A 20,543-nucleotide genomic window follows, 5' to 3' on the forward strand; every position below is an offset into this window, starting at 1 on the left:
ACAGAGAACTTCTGTGCTTATTTAAAGACCATTTTTTAGGAAAAATATTTGTATGAAAAACACTGATGTTGAATACTCAAATGAATTTGCTTCTTTGGCAGTGTAACTGGTCTAAGTGAATAAGACTGCGTAATAAGTGTGACAAATTTTGATTTCAGTAAGATTTTTGATACTGTCTCATATGATACTTTTTATAAGCAAAGGGGGGAAATATGGTCTAGATGAAACTATCACAAGGAGTTGATGCATAACTAATGAAAAAAGAAAAGCTGCATTCAAAAAAGAGTTACCCAAGTTTAGTTATCATACCAGGGAGATATTGCAAGTGAGGTCCCTGAGGTCAGTTCTCTGTCACTTCTATTCACTATTTCCATTAATGAGCTGGACGATGTAGGAGTATTTATAAAACTTATGCGTGACACCAGGAGTTTGCAGGATTTTTGCAGGATGTGATCAGAATTAAAAATGATTTTGGAAAATAGAAGTAATGGTGCAAATCAGTAAAATAGCAGCCAGTCAGATTTGTGCTAAGTAGAGGAAGAAGGAACCAAAGGCAAAAATATAAAATGCCTTTTCAGTTTTATTGCAGAAAAATATTAAAGGTGATAGGTTCAAACACAAACTAAGTGAATCAACAACACACTATATCTGTTTGAAAAAAAGGTCATCTGAGTGTTGATATTAGCAGGGATGAAATGTGCAAGATCAGAAGATGATTATTTCTTTCCAAGTTATGCTGGTAAAGCTTCAGCAGGAACACTTTCCTTTCGTTTTGGGCACCACATACTGAAACCTGTAGACACACTGAAGATGGTCCAGGGATCAGCAGTGGGGGTAACAAGAGATTTAGAAACCTATGAGGAATGAGCAAGGAATTGGATTTGTTAGTGTAGAAATGAGATAAGGAATGGGAGACACGATAGGAGTGCTTAACCGTGCATAGGTTTTTACAGAAAGCAAGAGGTTAGCCAGCCCTGTTTGATATGGTCTATGTCCATGTGACTTCATTACAAAGCACATCTATTATTTTTTCTCTCTCTCTTGTGGACAAGCTTAGTTTTATCTGACAGCAGTGTGACAGAGCAAAAAGAAGTATTTCTGGGGCCATTTAAATTAGATGGTCATATATTTCCTTTATTTCTCTGTGTTATGCGTACTATTATTAGTTGCGTTTTTTCTTCCTCTAAAATAGCATCTGTAAGACCCACTAGATCAGTGATAGTGCTTAACAACTGTTCTTTGAGAAAAAATGTCAGTGAAAATGTTTTATTCATTATCTCCTCTGTCATAAATCTCTAACTGGAGCAAAAATCCTGACCCTGAATCTTTCTCCAGAACTCGTGAGCCCATGGCTGTTCAGTTTTAATCGTGCTGTTCTGATGATTTATGGCATGGCCTTGGGTAAATTGAACCTCCACCTCAATTTCCTTGTCTTTAGCTGGAGATACTAATATTTCTCCTGCGGGGAGCCTGAGAGCTAATCTGTGTAAGACTGCCTTGACAATGTACAGTCCTCAAGCCCTTGCGTAGCGGAATCTTAAAAGCTTAGCTGTCACGTAACTATATGACTCAGTAAGTAGTGGGAAAATAGTTCATATTTATGGTGGGACTAAGTTTTGAGGGTGTTTTTTTAAAGTACTTTTGTAAACTCATGTTTTTCAGTCTTATGGATTGGATAGGCAATTTTGATTATCTTATTTTTGGGGCTGGCAATATCAGACACGAGATGAAAGAGCTCTGAAAAAGGCCTTTGTAACTGTGGATTATTCGGCTGTAGTTGGAGACTATAACTTATTACAATACACCCTCCCCTGGCAGCTAGAATAGACTGTGGAGCAAGCCCCACTGGAGCTCCAAAAATCTGGGATGGGAGTCTGGCCAGAAAAACTCAAAGCCTTGAAGTATGTTCCATGGCAAGGAAAGAGAGGTTACTTTCCCCCTCAGGTTTCTTGCATTCATAAGTGGTAATTACCATCAAAACAGAGAGAGAAGATAAATGCTGGATAAGCTGGCAAGGCAAGGACCCAAGTTGCTGTCCCCCACAAACAGGAATGCCTGCCTAGCATATAGGATGGTGTGCCGATTTGATAACAAAACAGAAATGCGGTAAGAAGTAGTTGAGGAGACTGTGCTTATTTTACAGTACGTGAAATAATAATGCCATATCAAAAGATCAGGGGGTCATGCTGCAATTGCAGTGTTTATCTCAATTGTAAGCACACCCTCATTAAGGAGTGGAAGTATCTTTAGATTGAAACAGGACTAATAAAGGCTGTAACCACTTAGGCTTTTGAAAATATGCAGATTGATACTTTGATAGGAGAGGAAGGTATTCCTGGTGGGTCCAGACCTATGCACCTTCAGTTCCTTAATTCACTGACCAATATGTTTAAACTAAAATAAATACCGCAGCCCAATTGGAAATGGCTCATTGTTGGAGATCTTGGCCTTTTTTCATGTCCATTTTTCTTCTTTTGTGATCTCAGTCAGTGAATGCTTCGTAATGATCTGACTTTTTTTTTCAACGGGGGAATCTTTCTCTGCAACTCAGAATTAACTCTTTTTCTGTTCAGGGAATAATGTAGTCAGTGAATGCAACCGTTTGGCAGAAAGGAGGTAAATAATAGTCAGGAAATTAACTACTCCATGTTTTGGTTGGGTTATTTTCCCCACCCTTTCCCATTCCCACAAACCCTCTGAAAGCACCAAATTTACTCCAAGTATTAGTCTGAGAAATCACTTTTTGCTTACAAGTAAAATGTATTTGCTCTGGCTGTATTTTAGTTTTATGCGGGACAGAGTACATATGGATTTTATGGCATATACATTGAATAATCCCACCAACCATTGAAATAATTTGGGTTTTGGTGGAAAACGACAGAAGCTGGACATTTCTTCTAAAGGGGCTGCTGTTGTACAGCTGAATGCACTCAATCAATAGATTTTATTCTCCGTGGTGCACTGCACACTTGGCCCTGAGAAGGCTCCTCTACTGTCTGCTCCAAAGTGCTGGAGCAGCTCTAGAGATAACTTGCATCCCGCACTCGTTACCCAGGCCGAGCCCCTGTTAACTTTAAAAAGTGGAAGTTCTGCAAGCATAAATATTTGCATAAATATTTACATGCTTCATTGCTGGGCAAGTCTTGCTGAAGTCAGTGGGAGCTGCTGGGCTTAACTGCCCTGGAATATCCTAACAAGGGCTCTGATTCACCTCTGCCTGAGTTTTAGCTGCGGCTTCAATGGCAGCTGGATTTTAGAGGATCTAAATAAGAAAGAGGAGCACAAATAGGCTGGACCTGAGTGGCACCGGCCCCTTGCCCAACTTTCTGCATGCACAGCACTTCCTGGGTGCCCCTGAGGCGCTGCCCTTACGTGCTGCCCACAGTGGCAGAGGGAAAGGGTAACTTCAGACTTTGGCTTCCGAGTTGCTGGTACCTCATGTAGGTCGTGTTGACAGCACCTATTGTTCTGAAGCATTTGAAGGGCATCCAAGTTTTGGCATCATTAGATTATTGCCATGGTGCTCGGACTGCAGATCCTGTACACTAAAGGAGTTTTACTTTATGTTCAATCACTATGAGCTGTTATCTGCAACTTTCATCTAGTCTCCATTAATGAAAGAACAAATCATTCCAGGGACTAAATAGATGTCTGACCATTCAAATATATGCAAAGTGATATGATTTATGAATGGGAGGAAGTCGTTTTGCAAGCCTAGAATTCCATTTGCTGTGCAATTTCAATTTAATAGTGTGAATCCAGTTAAATCCTGAAATATTAGACTTAAGAGCCCTTTACAGCCAGAGAGCAGGTTTTGTCATGCTACATTACCAAGCTGTACTGTCTTTCAGCTGAAGGCTCCTAATGACTGATATTTGTAAATCTCATTCCATTTCATTAGTGGATGATTATTTATTAACACTAACTATTAACATTGCTGCAAAGAGGAAAATAACAAACTATTCTCCATGATTTTCCTGATCAAAAAAGAAGGAATGGGCTTGAACTGCAGCAAGGAAGATTCAGGTAAGACTTTGAGAAAGCATCACATGAAGAACAGAGGCCAGGAGAAACTGGGCATCTCCGCCACAGTAGACATTCAAGAAGAGGTTAAACAAATCTATTGCATGAATGCTTCTTGGGCTTGATGCTGCCTAAAAGCATGAGGATGAACGCAATGACCTCTTGAGATGCCTTCCAACTGTATTTTCTATTTTCATAGCCAACAAAATGTCAAAGACTTGCTGTTGAATTGTCTTGGCATGGGAAATGTTTTCCCTTTCACTGAGTCTGCGCATGGCATCCTTCAAAGCGAGGGATATGGAAGGCACAACTGGCACAGCCAGGCAAGCTTAACTGCAGCACAGCCAACAATTGCCAAAGCATTGCATCATGGCCCGGCTTTCCAGCAGTTCCAGCCCTGTGGCAGGCTTCCACCTCTCGGGTCTGGAGGCATCGCTTTCCTTGACGCTGCTCCCAAGAAGCAGAGTGGGCGGTTTCGCTGAGGGCCAGGAATGTGACTGCGGCTCAAGAATCCCCAACTCCGGGCTGGTGAGGTGTTTTGAACTGGTTTGTTTGAAGTGAATCAGGCAGGGCTTAGCAGCGCTGACACCAGTGTTGGACTCCTGCTGTACCAGCACCACTGAGCATTTCCCCCTCTTGCAGCCTGCCTTGTCCTTTTCATCCCAGACCTACGCATTACTCTCTGTTTACCAAAACTGCCTTCTTTACAGCTACAGAGGCTTTGGTGGATCTGAGTTTGGGTTTTGTCACAGCTGGAAAGCAGCCGCAGAGCGTCCTTCCAAACTCTTCACCCTGGAAGCTGAGGCACAGGAATCATAAAAGCAGAAAGCTTGGCAGAAACGCAGAGCAAGGCAGCAAGCATCGACCTTATTTCTAATTCATACTCCTGTCTCTCCTCTTAACGTGGTCACACTGAAGAATGAGGGTAAAACTAAGCCCAGATGTTGCCTGCCTGTTTGACCTTTCTGTCCTGCCATCACTTGGCTTTTGGTGGTGGATAGGAAGCTGTCAGTGTTCGTGACAAATCAGAGACATGGTTAGGTTTAATTCGAGTTGCTGTGGAAAAACTGATGCTGGGGGAAAAAGTAACCTGGACCAAATAAACTTTCTGCACGGGAAGGAACTTCTCTGCTAGTGAAGTTAGACATGTGCTCATCATGTGATTGGAGCAGGAAAAAAAGGCCGGTGCATTTTGAGAGGGCCATGTTGAGGTATCAGGTGACTGCAGCAAGAGGCAAGGACCTTTCCCCTTCTGCGGCCGTGGTGAGCCTGGCCCTGGAGTCCAGGCTGGAGGGATTCAGAACAGCTCTGCTGTCACCGACCAGTGGCTTCCACAGAAGCTGTCAGAGAACTAAATGTACCTTGGTTAATGACAGCCATTTTGCTAGAGAGGATGTGAAAATGAGGTAAATATTTGGAACATACAAATAATAACAATGGACTTTTTAATGGAGGAGGTATAAATAGCAGGAATGAGATGAAAATGAGAAGCAAAACTTAGGCTACATGTAAATGGAAAAATCCTAACATTGGGATTGTGGAATCATCTCCTCAGGCTAGTAGTGGAAGCCCGTAATTTAGGACTTGAACAACCAGACAGAGAAGAAGCAGGAGGCACCCCATTGCAGGGAACAGTCCTGCCTTTTGCACCAATCATTTGAATTTCCTCTGGCTTCTTTGAGGAAGAAAGTTAAGTCATAAGGCTCCTTGGCCACCACTTCTCCTTGAGGATCCAAAGGAATGTTTAATGTTGACGGCTTAGCCGAACTACAGCTTTGGGAATTCTTATCTATCCTCAAATTCTTATCTTTAGTTTCAGTTGTTTATATTTCCTGACTTCCTGTCTACAGTGCTTATCCAAATTTATTGTTCATTTTTAGTATTCCTTGTTTAACAACTGCTCCTTTACGCTCAGGAGTTGGCGGTGCTTCAGCAGTGGGTGATTTTTCTGTTTATCTTTACCACTTCATTCAGGTGTTAGAAGTAACATGCTAACCTTGGAACAGTCTCAACAATCCCAAGATGCAAAGTTTCCTGATACTTTTGCTGTTTCTTTTTTACTTTTATAGCAGCCTTTTTATTCGTGGCACAGTTTTGGACTAGGCATAATTATTGCATTTCTCTACCCGTGTAATTTTAAGCTTGGGTGGCAGGTTGCTGGGGTTTTTGATGTTTTTATCTCTGATCCATCATGGGCAGAAAAGGGTTAATTAGTCTCAGTAAAACATTGACAGTCACTGGGGACTGCTGCAACTGAGATGAAAAACAAGACTGCACCTGTATGCTGGCAATTTCAGATAGATTCTGGTCAACTATTTTTCTCTAGCGCTTTGTTCTGCCAGCTGCCTCAGTGCTTTGGATGCAGGTGGAAGGATGGACTTTGCTATCTATAAAAAAATTTAATGGTGAAGACCAACTTCCGCCTCACCTCCCCAGGGATCAAAGTTATTGCATTGCCACAAAACATGGCAGAGCACAAAACAGGCAACAGGCTGTGCGTGCCTAGCCACTGCGTAGAGGTCTTCACTCGAAAAAAATAGCTTGAGATTTTTTTTCCCTCCCTCCCTTTTTTCTTTCCTTTTTTTTTGTCTTTTGGAAGAGAGAATGAATGCATGGAAGGAATCCCAAACTGAGTGACTGTACACAGAAGCGACAAGCTGCCACCATATAATACATACCATGCAATATCATTAGTGTAGTTCCTCGACAGAGGAGCTGTTGTAGCTCTTCCAATAATCCAATACAAGGCAAAGGACCGCTCGGGACCTCTAACTGTACAGCTTGAAGTATGCTCACAAAAGAAGTTCTCATGAGACCCTATAGATTTATGTCATAATATGCTAGTGTATGATGAAAATAAATAGTCCCACCTGTCCATGAAGTTACTTTCATTGCCTGTTGCAGAGCAGCAGATAATGCATGGACTCTTTGAAGGGGCAAGATCTATCTCCTCTCATGACAATACAATCATATTAAATAAATCTCATAATAGCAAATTCTGCTTAACACAGTGGGAACTTTCTGGGGTTGTGTTACACTGTGTCATACAATAAGGCTCTCCTTGATATTTTTGACTGCTGTTGTGATAGAAATAAACAATAGTTTAACAGCAGTATTAAGAGCTGAGATATTGAAATGTAAGTGGAATATAAGACTTGTAGGATAACAGTCTCCATGAAAAGACTTCTAGCAGGGGAAAACCCCATAATATCCGATGGAAAAGTTAAAGAACTATGCACTGTTTGTGTGGGCTTTGAAAATACTATCAGAAGCAAAAGACATCAGATTTTTTCCTTCTTTTTTCAAGGATATGAACAGATGCTTCATTTAGGTTGTTTTCTAAGGTTGTTATTTTACATCACTGCTCTCCAAACCCACACCTTCAAAGTGCCATAAAAAGAGGAAAAAATACAGAAGTTGCTAAATGGAGATCAGCGAGTTACAGCAGCTGAAAATAACCCGCATGCATATTGCAATGAGCTACGTGGGGGCTTTGGAGGAGGTAGCTGGTGTTTTTTTATAATTTTATTTTGAGCTGTCTATGACCTTCTAATGCTAATCTGTCTTTAAGCAGTGTATATTTATGTGCATAACATGGGTAGCTGGCTATGAAATAACATTTGGTATTAAGAAAGATTAACAAAATCTCACATGTCAAGGCATGCAGTACCCCAAAAAGAGTGTCTTTCCCTCTTCTCCACCACTGCAGAAAATAGTTAGCTGGTTTGCAGATCTCACCTGTCTCTACCTCACAGCAACAGGTACTACCATCTGCTGTGTAAGGCAAAATAGGGTAATAGCTGGACCAAAGTTCTTACCTGGTTTAGTATATATACACTGTGCTCCTACGCATCTGTGCTATTTAGACTTTCTAACATGTGGTGTTAATGCCACATTTAACTTTGTGTAGGAGGGTCTTGCCAATACTCATTTTGCACCACTAGTTTCATATGTAGTCACGTCACTTTGTCCCATGTGTGTCATATAATTAATGAAGGCTCTTGCAGCTGTGATTGCCTAAGGGTGCAAGTGAGATTATGTTTTCTGCTATGGAGAAAAATCAAAGTCTTTGCATTAGTTCAACCATTGGTCTAAGAAGCTGCATCAGGTAGTCTAATAAAAACACTGGTCTCCCTATAAACTTTGACTTACTCTGCTGTAAATGAATCACGTTTTGTGATAGCTGATGAGAACTTGCATGTTGCATGGTGCTTGAATGGGTTTCTGAACTTTCTATCCACACTCTGCAGTTTTATCTTATGTTTGGCAGAATATTGATGTCACTAAGATAAAACGACTCACTAGTTCTCTTTGGTTTGGAGAGTTACATGAAGCAGTTACAATGCTATTCGTATGCCTTATTTTACATCTGGATATATTAGTAATAGCTAATTATCGTCTTACAGACAGGTTGAATTTAATGTAACATTCACAGTATGTACTTTTTACTATAGGTGCTATTTGTAAATAGGTAATTTTATGTTGTTGTGAGTTCATATTTGACATAATTTCTAATTGTTCTCCAGTGCAGACATGCATTTAGTGTAAGTGGTATAGTCTGTGTAAAACAGTGGAGCTGAAACCTGAAATACTCTAATCTGTCAGCAAATAGTGGTAACTGAGGAAAGTGAATGCTGATCGCTTATACAAATGAGCAAGTTTTTACCTCATATGGACTGAGCCAGAAAGGCAAGTGTGATTTTCTGAAGAGAACTTCCATTTTAGATGTACCAACTTTGGATGGGCCAAGCTGGCGGAGAAGGCCTGAGTTAAATGCTATGCTGTTTTGCTGTTAGCCTTTCACTTGGCAAAGCTTTGTCTTTAGCCCCTATCGAATGGGCTTGTATGTGAGGGTGCACTGGGAAAGCCATCTAATGGCATGTGTTCTGTAGTGTTAATGCAGAAATACTCTTGATAGACAGGTGGTACTGGACATGTCTGATGATGATGAGGGGTTTGGTACTCCGCTTCCCAAGCACGTTAATGGATTCCCTAGTTCATCCCTTTGTACTTTACACATTTTGGCCTCTCCTATGAAATATTAAGATGTTTTCTAGACAGAAATCCCAGGGCTACTAGTGTCATCCTTGCCATATTGAAAAATGTCCATTCAATCCTAGATCCCCACACAAACATATACAAGACTTTTTGTGTAATGAAATACCTAGTTAACTCATTGCAATAGAACTGCATTCAGTAGTAACCAAATCAATGGGAGTGTACAAGTAGCACAATGCTGATTTCCAAATGTAAAAATTACATAATGAATCCTGATGTTGACTTAAGATAAAGGGACTGCCATAGTTCTTGGAATACCTAAAATAAGGTCAAATGAAGGTGTTAGAACATTTTCCCTGCCAAAGGTTGATTTTGACTGTCAGAAGACAGTACTGTACAACCATTGCATTTTTTTCTTTCAACAGTACTGACCTCTGAGGCTTTCCTTGCTATGGGAAATGTATGTGAGTCTAAGTGATACGAAGCTGTATTTTATTTCAGTCCCAAAGTATAGGGGTTTCTGAAGTACTGAAACAGTATAGAAGCACTGTAATAGCATAGGTGTTTCTGAAGAAGTTTCACAGATCTCATCCCTATCTTTGCTCCATCTGCAGTTCTCTTGTAATGGTATTGAACTATTCCAGTAGCCTTAATAAGTTCAGATATGAGTATGAGGAAAGAATGCTGATCTTCATGATGAATTAAGTGCCTAAAACATAAATAACAGTGTGGTTAGTGAAGCTTTGCCTATATTAATATACTTGTTCACTTTACCTGTGCTTAATTCAGAAGGGCATTCTGCATATCTGTTCAGTAAAGGCATTTGCATCTTTTCAATTACTTTGCTTGAATGTAAAGTGTTGGTGTAAAATGTTGCCCATCTTTTGAATAATCAAAAGGTAAATTATCATTTAAAGTATAAATTAAAAGACCATTAAGGCTTGGGAGTGCAGTACTTCAAAGTTAGGGGAGTCAGAATTGAGGTTCGCCATGCAATTAATTCACTCTCCCCTCACTCTCCACTTTTCTGTATACGCATTATAATACTAATCTTAATTATACGTATTTATGTGCGTGCACACAGTCATACACACATTTACATCTGGCTCCTAGCCAGTAGTTCCCATTGCTTCCAACTTGCCTTTACACCCACCTTGCTCCGTATCCCTCCGCATTCATGTTGGGTAACCTCCTTCTCCCCATGTAGGCTCAGCAAAGGGCAGCGGGAGGTCTTCTTGGAGGCTGAGGCAGATGAGCTGAGCTGAGCCGCTGTGTGACACTGCATGGGTCCCGACGGCAAGGACCACGGTCACAGGTGGCCCCAGCTGCAGCCCCCGAGCCTCCAATGGGTGGTGCATGCTGCCCAGGGGGTCTGCAAGAAGCCGAGCTGCCAGACTGGAGCAAGCCTCTGGTACTCCTGTGCCAAAGGAAACGCCTAGAGGGCATGACCTCGTCAAATTTATATGGCTCTTCATAGGAATAAGAGTCACAAATGACACTCCTGCATAAAATTTCAAGTCCCTGATCCACAGCGTGGAGGCAAAGCAATGTAAAAATATTTTAACTGGGTATCATGGTTTAAGACCAAATGACAGTGGGAAGCCTAAATGGATTTTTAATCACAGGTATAAGCAATGCAAAACAAAAAGTCAGTTAAAGTTCACGGACTCATGCTAGCAGCTATGCTAACTAGGCCTACCAGGGCAAGGAGAAACTAGTTTTCCTCAACCTCATTCTCAGAAAGGGCTGAACCGTTTTTTTTTTTTTTCTTCGATATTTCTCTTTATTTGTTTTCCAGTCTAGAGTATGTGCTCTAGTCATTCTCCTACCTGTGGTTAGTGTTATTCAAAGAAGACACACTCTAACTGAAACTTTGAGTTCCCTGCAGCTAATCCAGTACCACCTTGCTTGTCTGAGAATCCTGAAAATACTTACAATAAACATGTTTTTCAAGGTGGACAAGGCTGCCTTTCTAAAACAAATGAGAACAAGAAAAAATCTTAGCTAAGAAGAGTCTGGTTTTTCACCAGAACTTTGCATATGGCCAACTACCCTGAAATGTGCTGATAATTTAAGTAAATATTTTTCTACTGAAGAACATTTGCTGGGTACATTTTTGGCTGAATATCAGCAATTTTGCAGCAGGGGATGAGCGTACAAGGCATGCATGAAGATGAAAATGGTCCACTCTTCCCTGTGTGTAGAAGGAAGGCTGAAGCATCATGTCTGGAGTACAAGTTCTTATTTTTTTCAAATCTTAGCAGTAACTCGCGCAAGCCTAAAATAACCAGGGCTCAGACTATCTGTGTTTTGTAATATTCTCAGCAGCTAATAAGTAATCTGTGTGTGCTTTTTCACACAACCTCGATGAACAATTCTGAAAAATAAAGCTGTGTAATAAATTACATCAGTCCCAATGAAAATGCAACAGTTGTGCAGCTCTGAAAGCCATGGATTCCCAGATAGCTGAACCACGATGGGAAGCCAAACATTCACAGGATGTCCTAGAGCCCACAACTTTTTCAGTCAAACTTTCTAAATCCTCCTGAAGAAGATGGCTGCGACACAAGTTGACCAAGCATGTTGTCCGATCGGCATGGACAGCTGTGGCTTTAAACAATGACAGCCATTGTTAGGTCAATTTTAAAGTAGGTCCTTAAAGTTAATGTGATTATGCAAATGTTGCCCTAACTACCGTGGCTGTCTTATATCCTTCACAAATGACTGCATTGTCACTTTTCATTATGTGCATACAGTCCTGGTGGTTTGGTGGTATCATTGTATCTCTCGGAAATGGACCATGTAAAGGCCATTCACTGTTGGCACTGCATTGTGCTTTTCCCCAAGCAGACCAACCTTGACCCACAAATGAGGGTGGTAGGGATTTTCAGGCCGAAACCTGCGTGTGTTATTCACATGATTACTCCCATTGACTTGGCTGGAAACTCTTGCGTCAGTCATGGAAGAATTAGGTTAAAACACGGTTGTGAAATTAAGTCCAGTCCACTCTAAACTGCAGCATATCTGGACAAACCTCTGACAACCTACCTTCTAGAGATAAATGGCTTTGTGTGAAATCGCTTGCCACATAAATTCAAAAATTAATCTATTATTCACTGGGGAAAAGAAAATGCCTCGGACAACTTCAGTGCATGTTTTTCTCTATGGTGTCTTTATTAATTATTATTAATTTAATTTTAATCATGAAATACCCTTTTAAAGAAATATGTGATCACAAATGAGGAAGCTGAGAGATCTCAGGATCCATGTGTTCTGGAAGGTGGCAGATTTCAGACGACTCATCAGTTGGGGGACATGACTGATTTCAGACTCTTGGTTGCATTGCTTTCAATGAAAACCAGTGACTTGCAGTTTCAGTTCTCATCACAGAAGACATTCTCACAGCAACCTCTTGTTTGGATCGTTTTCTCTTTTTCTGAGTGTGGAGTTTGACGTTTATCTGAATTCTTTTCTTTACGATTTTTGTTCTGGTGGCCAAGTCTCCATGACCCAAGCACATGATATACAGCCTGTAATAGATTCAGACTGCTGGTTGGGATTTGGGCCTCCTCAGTAAAACATCCTTACTTTATTTTTAATAAAGTAAGCGTATAGAGAGAGAGGTACATGGATGTATTTGCATGCACTTACTTAACCTAAGTAAATGTAAAGGAAAAACATCACCTGCCAGGGAAGTCAATGCTTCTCCTTTGCTGACTTGCAGCAACTCTCTAATGAACACAAACTTCCTCAGGAGGTTCAAGGGCTTGGAAACTGCCAGGGCAACAACACATTGTGTTGCTCGGTTGTGTTATTCTACATGCAACTTCTCATAACGTCCTCATCACTGTAACACCTGAACATTGTTCCAGAACTAGGGGGACCTTTGCCAGCCTGCGCGCACAGCCAATAGAAATCTGGTAAGTCCAAACCTACCTGTGCAGCTGTTGGGCTCTCCTTCTTCCACAAAGCCTGGTTCTACTGGGAAGTTTGGATTAGGGTATGAAAACCTGCTTTGGCATAGCAAGACCGAAGCTGTAGCACCCTCAGCATCAGCTTCAAGAGAGTGCAGGAGCATGTTTGGGACTTTGAGCCTTCTGGACAACTTCCTGTGCTCTAGACAAAAGCTGATTTCTGTTATTGGAAATCCTTTGAAAAAAGTCAGTTATGGGTGTTAAAGAGGAAGGAAGAGCTTGTACCACTCTGACAGTTAGGAAGGCAAACCAAGGTATCATTTAAAATTTCACATTTAATCCATTCAGGCTGTCACATAAAAACCTAGTTGCTCCATTGATCAATTGCCAGAGAGGATGGTAACAGGTATTTTTTGGATGTCAGACAGACAGCATAGCAAACCTCAGAAGTGACAACTTAACAATGGGGGGCAAAAAAAAATCCAGCCGCTTATTTTAATCATCATGTAAGTGAGTTTGCTGCTTTGTGATGCCTGTGGCAAAATCACGGGGCAGGTGTGTGTCAGGCTGACTCCTCTCTTGTGGCAGTAGGGCTTTTTTTGAGATCCGAACAGTAGCTATGCCAATGGGATGCAATGAAAGTCTGTGCTAGTAAGCGATGGTTTTTAGAGCGGTGATGAGGGGGTGACTATCACATCGGTTCTGTAGCTTATCACCGTACAAACTGCATTTGTATTTGTTATGGGTTTTCTGTTAGAGGATGTGGCCACAAATCAGAGGTTGACGAGGAAAGGATTACTCTAACCTCTTTGATTAGAGAAAGTTAAGGGTGTGCGTGAGTCGGTGCTAACTCAAGAGGTCTCCCCATGAGTTGCTGCTCCTGGGGTGCTACCGTGGGACCTTCACGGGGCAGCAGAAGAACTCGTCCCCATCCTGTGCAGGTGGGCAGATGCTGAGAGGGTGTTGAAGCTGAGTGTAATGTGGCAGGGCAGGCAGGCAGCCTGTCCTGCCTGTTCCTGGTGGGTCCCCCAGCCTGGAGTAAGTTGCTCCCAGTTAAAGGCTTTTGTGCACGGATGAGGCTTGACCGGAGGAAGGTACTCAAGAGATGACAAAATCTCGCTTTTCAGTGAAGGTGATCCTGAACCTGGGCATAACAGGAGCACCGTCATGAGCGCGTGGAGGCCCCTTCTGAGTGGGGGGTGGCAGGGGCCCATCAGCCATGGGCAGGAAAATGATCCATGTTCTCCACCCTCACAAAGCATGGGCTTGAGCCCACTGAGGTCATGGAGAGCAGAGACTTTTTCCAATCAATTTTCAGAGAGGTTTGGGCCAGACCCCATCAGGGGTGTGTGCCTTGGTGAAAGAGAGCTGAGCCCACCAGAAGCAACTACAGGGGCAGAGAGGATGCCAGGAGGCTGAGCAGAGCTGAAAAGAAAAACAAACTATCATCTCTTTTCTTTATTATTTCACTGAAAGATATTTTAGGCCTTTGCAGCAAACCATGGCCATTTCTCTATTTAATTCTTAGGTGCAGCAAGGCTTGGCTGGACAGGTAGGAGCTATAAACCCGTGCAGATTTCCATTTCCTTGCCAGCAGCACAGCCTAGCAGCACCTTTATCTGCACAGGAAGGCTGAGCCGGCGCCTCTGAGGTCTCCGCCTTGAGCTTGTAGGAACACAGATACCAAAAACCTATCACTTAAATAGTCATGGCCTCCCTTCACCTTCAGATAACTCCTATGCTGATGTTTGCTGATGAGAGAGTTAATGAAACATTAGAGGCAGCGGGGAGAGATAGGCACTGGCAGGAAAGCACACCTGCAGGCACCCTTTCAAGACTCTCTCCGGGCTGACTTTATCGGGAGGGCCACGGCAGGCTTGCAGCTGGGCCAGCAGGAACCGGGAGATGCAGAGGTGGTCTCTATGGTTAGTGTAGAAACCTGTCTGGGGAGAGCTTCCTGAAACTTTCTTCTTTGCCATTTGCGAGGGCTTCTCTGACAGATGTGTGCACAGGGCGCATCTTGGAGCTGTAGCAATCAGTAGTTATTTAATCAAGTAGTAAAAGTTGTTTCCCCATGAAATGAAATTTCCTCGGGTGTAAGTTGAGCTAGTCTGTAAATGTGGACCCGTGCAATCTGAGAAGAGGAGGCTTATTTAAAAAAAAAAATTAAAAAAAAATCAGCAATTGTTCTGATACTCAAGTGGATTGGAAAAATGCCTTGTAGAAATGTCATGTATCAAGAGGGATTGTAAAAAACCCAACAACCTGATCACAAATAATGTATGGAAAAATACTGGCAGAGGGAATACATTTTACAGCCTTTAACAATGAGATCTATAACCACTGTCAGCTTGCAAACACAGCTGAAGGCAGAATTTGGACCTCTACGGTCTATCTTCGTTATCTTACCTGCATCAGTCACTAAGGGCAAAAAAAGTCACAGACAAGTTTATGCTGGTACTAGGGTCTTCAGTGAAAACTGCTGAGGCACTGAAGTCAAGTTCAAAGAAAAGAGACAAACAAAGGGAACAAGTGCATTTGGTCAGGAAACATGACTTCTGCTTGAATTAAGACATTAGCCTTGTGACTGGAAGATTTGGGCAGTGTCTTTTGGCCACCCAAGCAAACCACCACCATTGCTTCTGAGCAACATCTGGTCTATGGACTGACTCCAACTGTGCTAGGGGACAAGGCAAGCAAGATGCAGACCAGTTCTTCGAAACCCATTCTTTCCTGAAATATTTTTAACATGCTTTTTTTTCCATTTTTGGTTGTTTTGGGTTTTTTTTAAATATTTTAAACAGATCTCTAGGAAGCAGGTTTTTTTCCTGTCCTTTGCCATCGCCCCTGTGTCAAATCAGGGCTGAGGTAGAAATACAATTATATGTGGCAGGAGTAAGAGGAGATGATGATTATGATGCTCCAATCACAACCCTACAGAAACACCATTTGCTTACATGCCTGACTGTGTGGGCTTGAAGGAGGGCTGGTAGCCATTGACTTAGCTGGCCTGGATGAGGATCAAGATTGCAAACACTGAGGGAAAAAAAAACCAAACCCTTTTCTTCTGGCTTTTTTGAAGGATCACTCTGTGCTACAGAATGTTCAATGCTGTGCTCTGTGCTTTACCCTCAGCAGACTTGTTATTTTGGCTCCTACCTACAAAGTCTGGCTCTTTCAGTCAAGCTGTAATTTTTTTTTTCCAAACCAGTCCAAGCTCTGGCACTTTTTCAGTTTAGGCTGATAGCTGTCACATAGATCAGATCTGTGGGATTTGAACCCCCTGGGACTCTCTGCATAGAGTATGCTTTACTGGGGAGAGTTGGAGAATTACAGGGTCTAGCTGGGAAACACCTCACGCTCTGGTGTTTTCCTTTATTTTTGTCCTGGCTCCTTTGCCTTTTCATTTTTAATTAGCGGCACATGCTGAAATGATAATTTAAATTCTTTTCAGAAATCAAAAGAATTCCCACTGACAACATTATTAAGTTATAATTACAGTGAAGAAAAAGGTTAATAGGAATTTGAGCCAAATATCTACTCTCCATTAAATGAGAACTTGACTGAACCTGTTTTCCCTTCATTTTGGTAGGTTACTCTAGGTTTAAATGGGTCTGGATGGCTATACACCTGTGCGAAGGGCTACTGCAAGGCCAAATAGCTATCACCAAGACCCTTTACATGGACCTGTCTCAGGATAGGTCTTGCCTGACCGATGCCTAAGATGGAATTTAACAGACAGGTAGGACTTCTCTTGGACATCTGAAGGAAAGATGTGTATTTCAGACAGTAAGCAGAGCATGGTCGTGGAGATATTTGTGTGAGCAAGACATGTAGGAGGTGGCACTTTGTTGCAAAGGAAACTTGGTGAGTATTGGTGGGGGAAAAATAATCAGGTTCCTGGGCTACAGCATTCAAACGAAGCCTCTTCCTTTGCTCATGCCAAGTGCCACATGCATGCAGAAACATACGCAAATCACCCTTAATCTACTGAGTGTTTTGCATTTTCAGTGAAACAAGAAAGGGGAAAAAGAAACATTTTCCTCTGTATTAGCTCTAAGTGTGCCCATCAACAAAATTATTGCAATGGTTTTGCAGGTTAAAATGGGTTTTAAAGCAACTGAAGGTGTAGGGGAGAAAAAAACCCGGTCCTTATGCTGGGCACTTGCACAGTAAGCCTCCACGTTTCCCAGCGGGTGCTAGATAATGATCTGTTTAAACTCAGCCACGCTTGGTGCAGTTACAGCTGGAGCCCTACAAGGCAAGAGCTTTGCCTCGAAGACCTGTTGTAAGCTTGGTGTTTCTTTTTCCCTTTTTTTTTTTCTTTTAAGCTGTAATGCGTTGCTTAAGCTGTTGCATGCCTCAAAGGCAGACCTTTCCCTCTTCCCAAGTTGCACACCATCGAGTCCCATAGTCCTCCCTCGCATCTTGCACAAGCGTTTTTACGGCATGAGCCCGCAGCCTTTGCACAGGCAAGCGCTCCCGCAGACTTCCCCTTCTCTGTAATCCATACCCAGTGCTGCGCTCCTGCCTGTGGTAACTGCTGCGAAACTACTTTGGGGCTGGCTCTCCCCTGGCCCCCAAGCATTTGGCGAGATCCTGAACCGCACATGGGGGCAGATGGGAAACACTGGCAAAACTTGGAGGGGGCTGCTGCAGGCACCAGTCCCTTGCGCTGAAAGCCAATAGCATGCAAGAAGGGACCTTGCAAAGGGTGGAAAGGGACATTTTGCTCCTCCTTTTCTGTGCACAGCATGGCATGGAGGGTCAGTGCGTGCCTTGGCCTGGGAGGACTGAGAGGCTGATGGGGAAGGAATAAAATGGACTGGAAGGTGCTTGTGGGAGCTCTCAGCCCATATAGGGTGGCTGCACAAGCTTGGAAATCAGAATTATTTCCTTCACGGAGCTGAAGTCTTCTTTCAAGAATATCAGTCTGACTTTGAAGCGCTTGCATCAACTTAAATTTCAGCAAACGATTTATTTTCAAACTACTAAATAAAATGCATTTTTTTTCCTGCTAGGTTGCATCTTTTTTCTCTTTTTTTTGTTTTGTTGGCAATTGCTTTTACTCTCTAGCATTCCTGGGGCTGAATGTCCTCAGTGCTTATGCCTCATGAGGCTCTGCAGGTCTGCCCAATTATTTGCTGTGCAGCATAATGCACCAGGTTTCAAAGTATATTCTCACCTCTGGTTTCTTAAGACAAGCATGAAAAAATCTGTTCTACAGTATAGGAACTCCAGAATATTTTGCTTTTATTCAGTTGGTTCCTGGTCTGATGGTCTTAGATGACGAAATAAATTATCCAGTATTTTGGGAGAACAGCAGTTTTGCACAAAAGGTGCAGTAAGCCTCCCATCAGCTTCAGCTGACCTGAACGTTGGTGTCACTAGAGATGTGCCTTGAGTCCACAACATGCTCAGTACTTACTGTTTTGTGCTGTGCTCCTTCCACTTCCTTAACAATCAATGAGAACTGAGGCTACCTATGGCGTGTAAAACTCTATTCCTTACTTACCTAAGTGCGCTGGAAAAAAACTTCCTGGCTTGAATGTTGCCTGTAACAACACCGCCGAACACTAAGACAAACAAGATTAGGAGACCATGTGGGTTTAAGTAAAAAAGACCACACTTTATTTATCTACAAGGCAGTACATTGTCGTATAAAAAATTAAGTGCAGATAAAGCTGCACCAAATGCTATTAAGGCAGCAAAAAGTCAGAGGCTGTTATAAAAAAACAAACAATAAAAAATAAAATAAAATCAGTGTTTTGCCATATCGATAAAGATGTGGTATGGCAGTACGAAGAACCATGTATTTCTAAGAACCTGATTCAGTACACAAGACCCAAGTTAGGGAACAATTAGCTAGACATGGAACAAAACAGACAACATGAACAAGACAGTGTTCTCCCAAACATATGAAGGTGCAATGCATGCTGTTACAAACCAATGAGAAACAAAACAACACAACCAGACAAAAAAAAAAATCTCCCAGGAACAGTGTTCAAAAATATTGCTTATAAAAAAAAGGGGAAAAAAATATAAATGATGTAAAAAAAATTAAAATAAAAAGGTCTGAAATGCTAGTGCATAGTCAATTAGCTAACATCAACATTTGTCTTCTTTCCATATAAAGCTCTACTGCTCCTTTTACACTAGCAGCATGTCTACACGCTAAGGTCTGTAGCAGCAAAACACAGTATTCATTTGGCATTTACAAAATTAAATTACTGAATAAAAATATAATTTTTCTCATAAATCTATGTTTCATACAGTAATATTTTTTAAAGCAAGCTAATTACCCCCCCCCCCCCAAACAGAAACACACAATGTATAATGGTCTAGAACCATAACAGAAAAGAGTATTTCAAGAGGCATGGATGTTTGAGCATTCACAATCTTGATCAGTTTTCCCCCTTTGCACAGACTAGCGTTTGTAGTAATGCTTTTCATTTCAGTATTTTACACCAATGCATTTTGTTCAGTGATTTAAAATATATCTGTTTGAGTACCTGCTCTTTTATTATAAAAAAAATAAAAAAGGAAACAAACAAAACCCCACCCCTGGCTAGCACATCACTGAAATAAAAATACTGGTGTATTAGGTCTGCTTGATCTCAAAAAGTAAAAAAAAATTATCTTTATTATAAGTCTGCACTTAAGATCATTAATTACTGATTCAAACTTAATACCTAATAATTTAGGCAAGTATCATTTATTAAAAAAAAAAAATCCTCTTAAGTTGGGTGAAATCCAACAAGAATATATATGCTGAGTGAATAAATGCACTTTGTGCTGCTCCCAACTGTTGTACCACAACAAAGATAGGCTCTTCTCCCATTCATGAAAAGTTTTCATGCAGAGGAACAGGAATTTCCCAGTGGAGGTGAAGTGTTCTCAAAACCATAATGCTTCTCTGTCCGTCGATCCTTTCACATCACCAGAGTCCGGGTGGGGAAGGCGGCCATGTACTTGCGTGCCTGATCCGTCAGGGCCATCTGATCCTCGATCTTCCCGCAGGACGCCGACTCCCAGGCGTTGTTCAGATGCTAAATTAGAAGCAGGCAGAGAGATTTGGGGTGAACGTCACGTACCAGCCAAAGCCGGGCCCGCTCGCGATTAAGTGTTGCATGACTGTGCAGTAGGATGTTGTCCCATCTCCAGAGAAACTGAAATCTCAACAGGCAAAAAATTATCATCACCCCCACTTCTCAGTTAGCGACTAGAGGGGTGGGCAGACCAGATGACCCGCAGAGAGGGGCACACCACAAGAGCCAGGATCCAAACCTCCCCACTTCTCTCTCAAACAGTGTCATCTCTACCAGGCCATATCTATGGCCTTGCCTTTAATCCTTCCTTTCCATGAAAAGTTGTTGTGGTTTAAGCCCATTCAGCAAGTAGGCACAATGCAGCTGCTTGCTCACTCCTGTCCCCCCTCAGTGGGATGGGGAGGAGAATCGGAAAAAAAAAAAAAAGTAAAACTCATGGGTTGAGATAAGAACGATTTAATAACTAAAGTAAAATAAGATACAATACTAACAACAAAACCAATAATAAAATATAATAATAATATTATTATTAATAGTAATGAAAAGGAATATTAAAAAA

General features: G+C 41.8%; 1 protein-coding gene across 3 annotated transcripts in view; it reads right to left on the reverse strand.

The window, feature by feature from the left end:
- Positions 1-18,539: 18,539 nt before the first annotated feature.
- MYB (MYB proto-oncogene, transcription factor) overlaps positions 18,540-20,543 on the reverse strand; it is a 29,346-nt gene continuing 27,342 nt past the window's right edge. For all 3 annotated transcript variants that reach the window (XM_069787264.1, XM_069787263.1, XM_069787265.1), the window contains one exon: positions 18,540-19,984. In XM_069787264.1, the coding sequence (XP_069643365.1) occupies positions 19,868-19,984 (117 nt within the window). In that variant the 3' untranslated portion in view covers positions 18,540-19,867. The remainder of the gene's footprint in view (positions 19,985-20,543) is intronic.

Source organism: Haliaeetus albicilla, chromosome 7 (assembly GCF_947461875.1).
Source record: "Haliaeetus albicilla chromosome 7, bHalAlb1.1, whole genome shotgun sequence".
Taxonomy (NCBI): Eukaryota; Metazoa; Chordata; class Aves; order Accipitriformes; family Accipitridae; genus Haliaeetus; species Haliaeetus albicilla.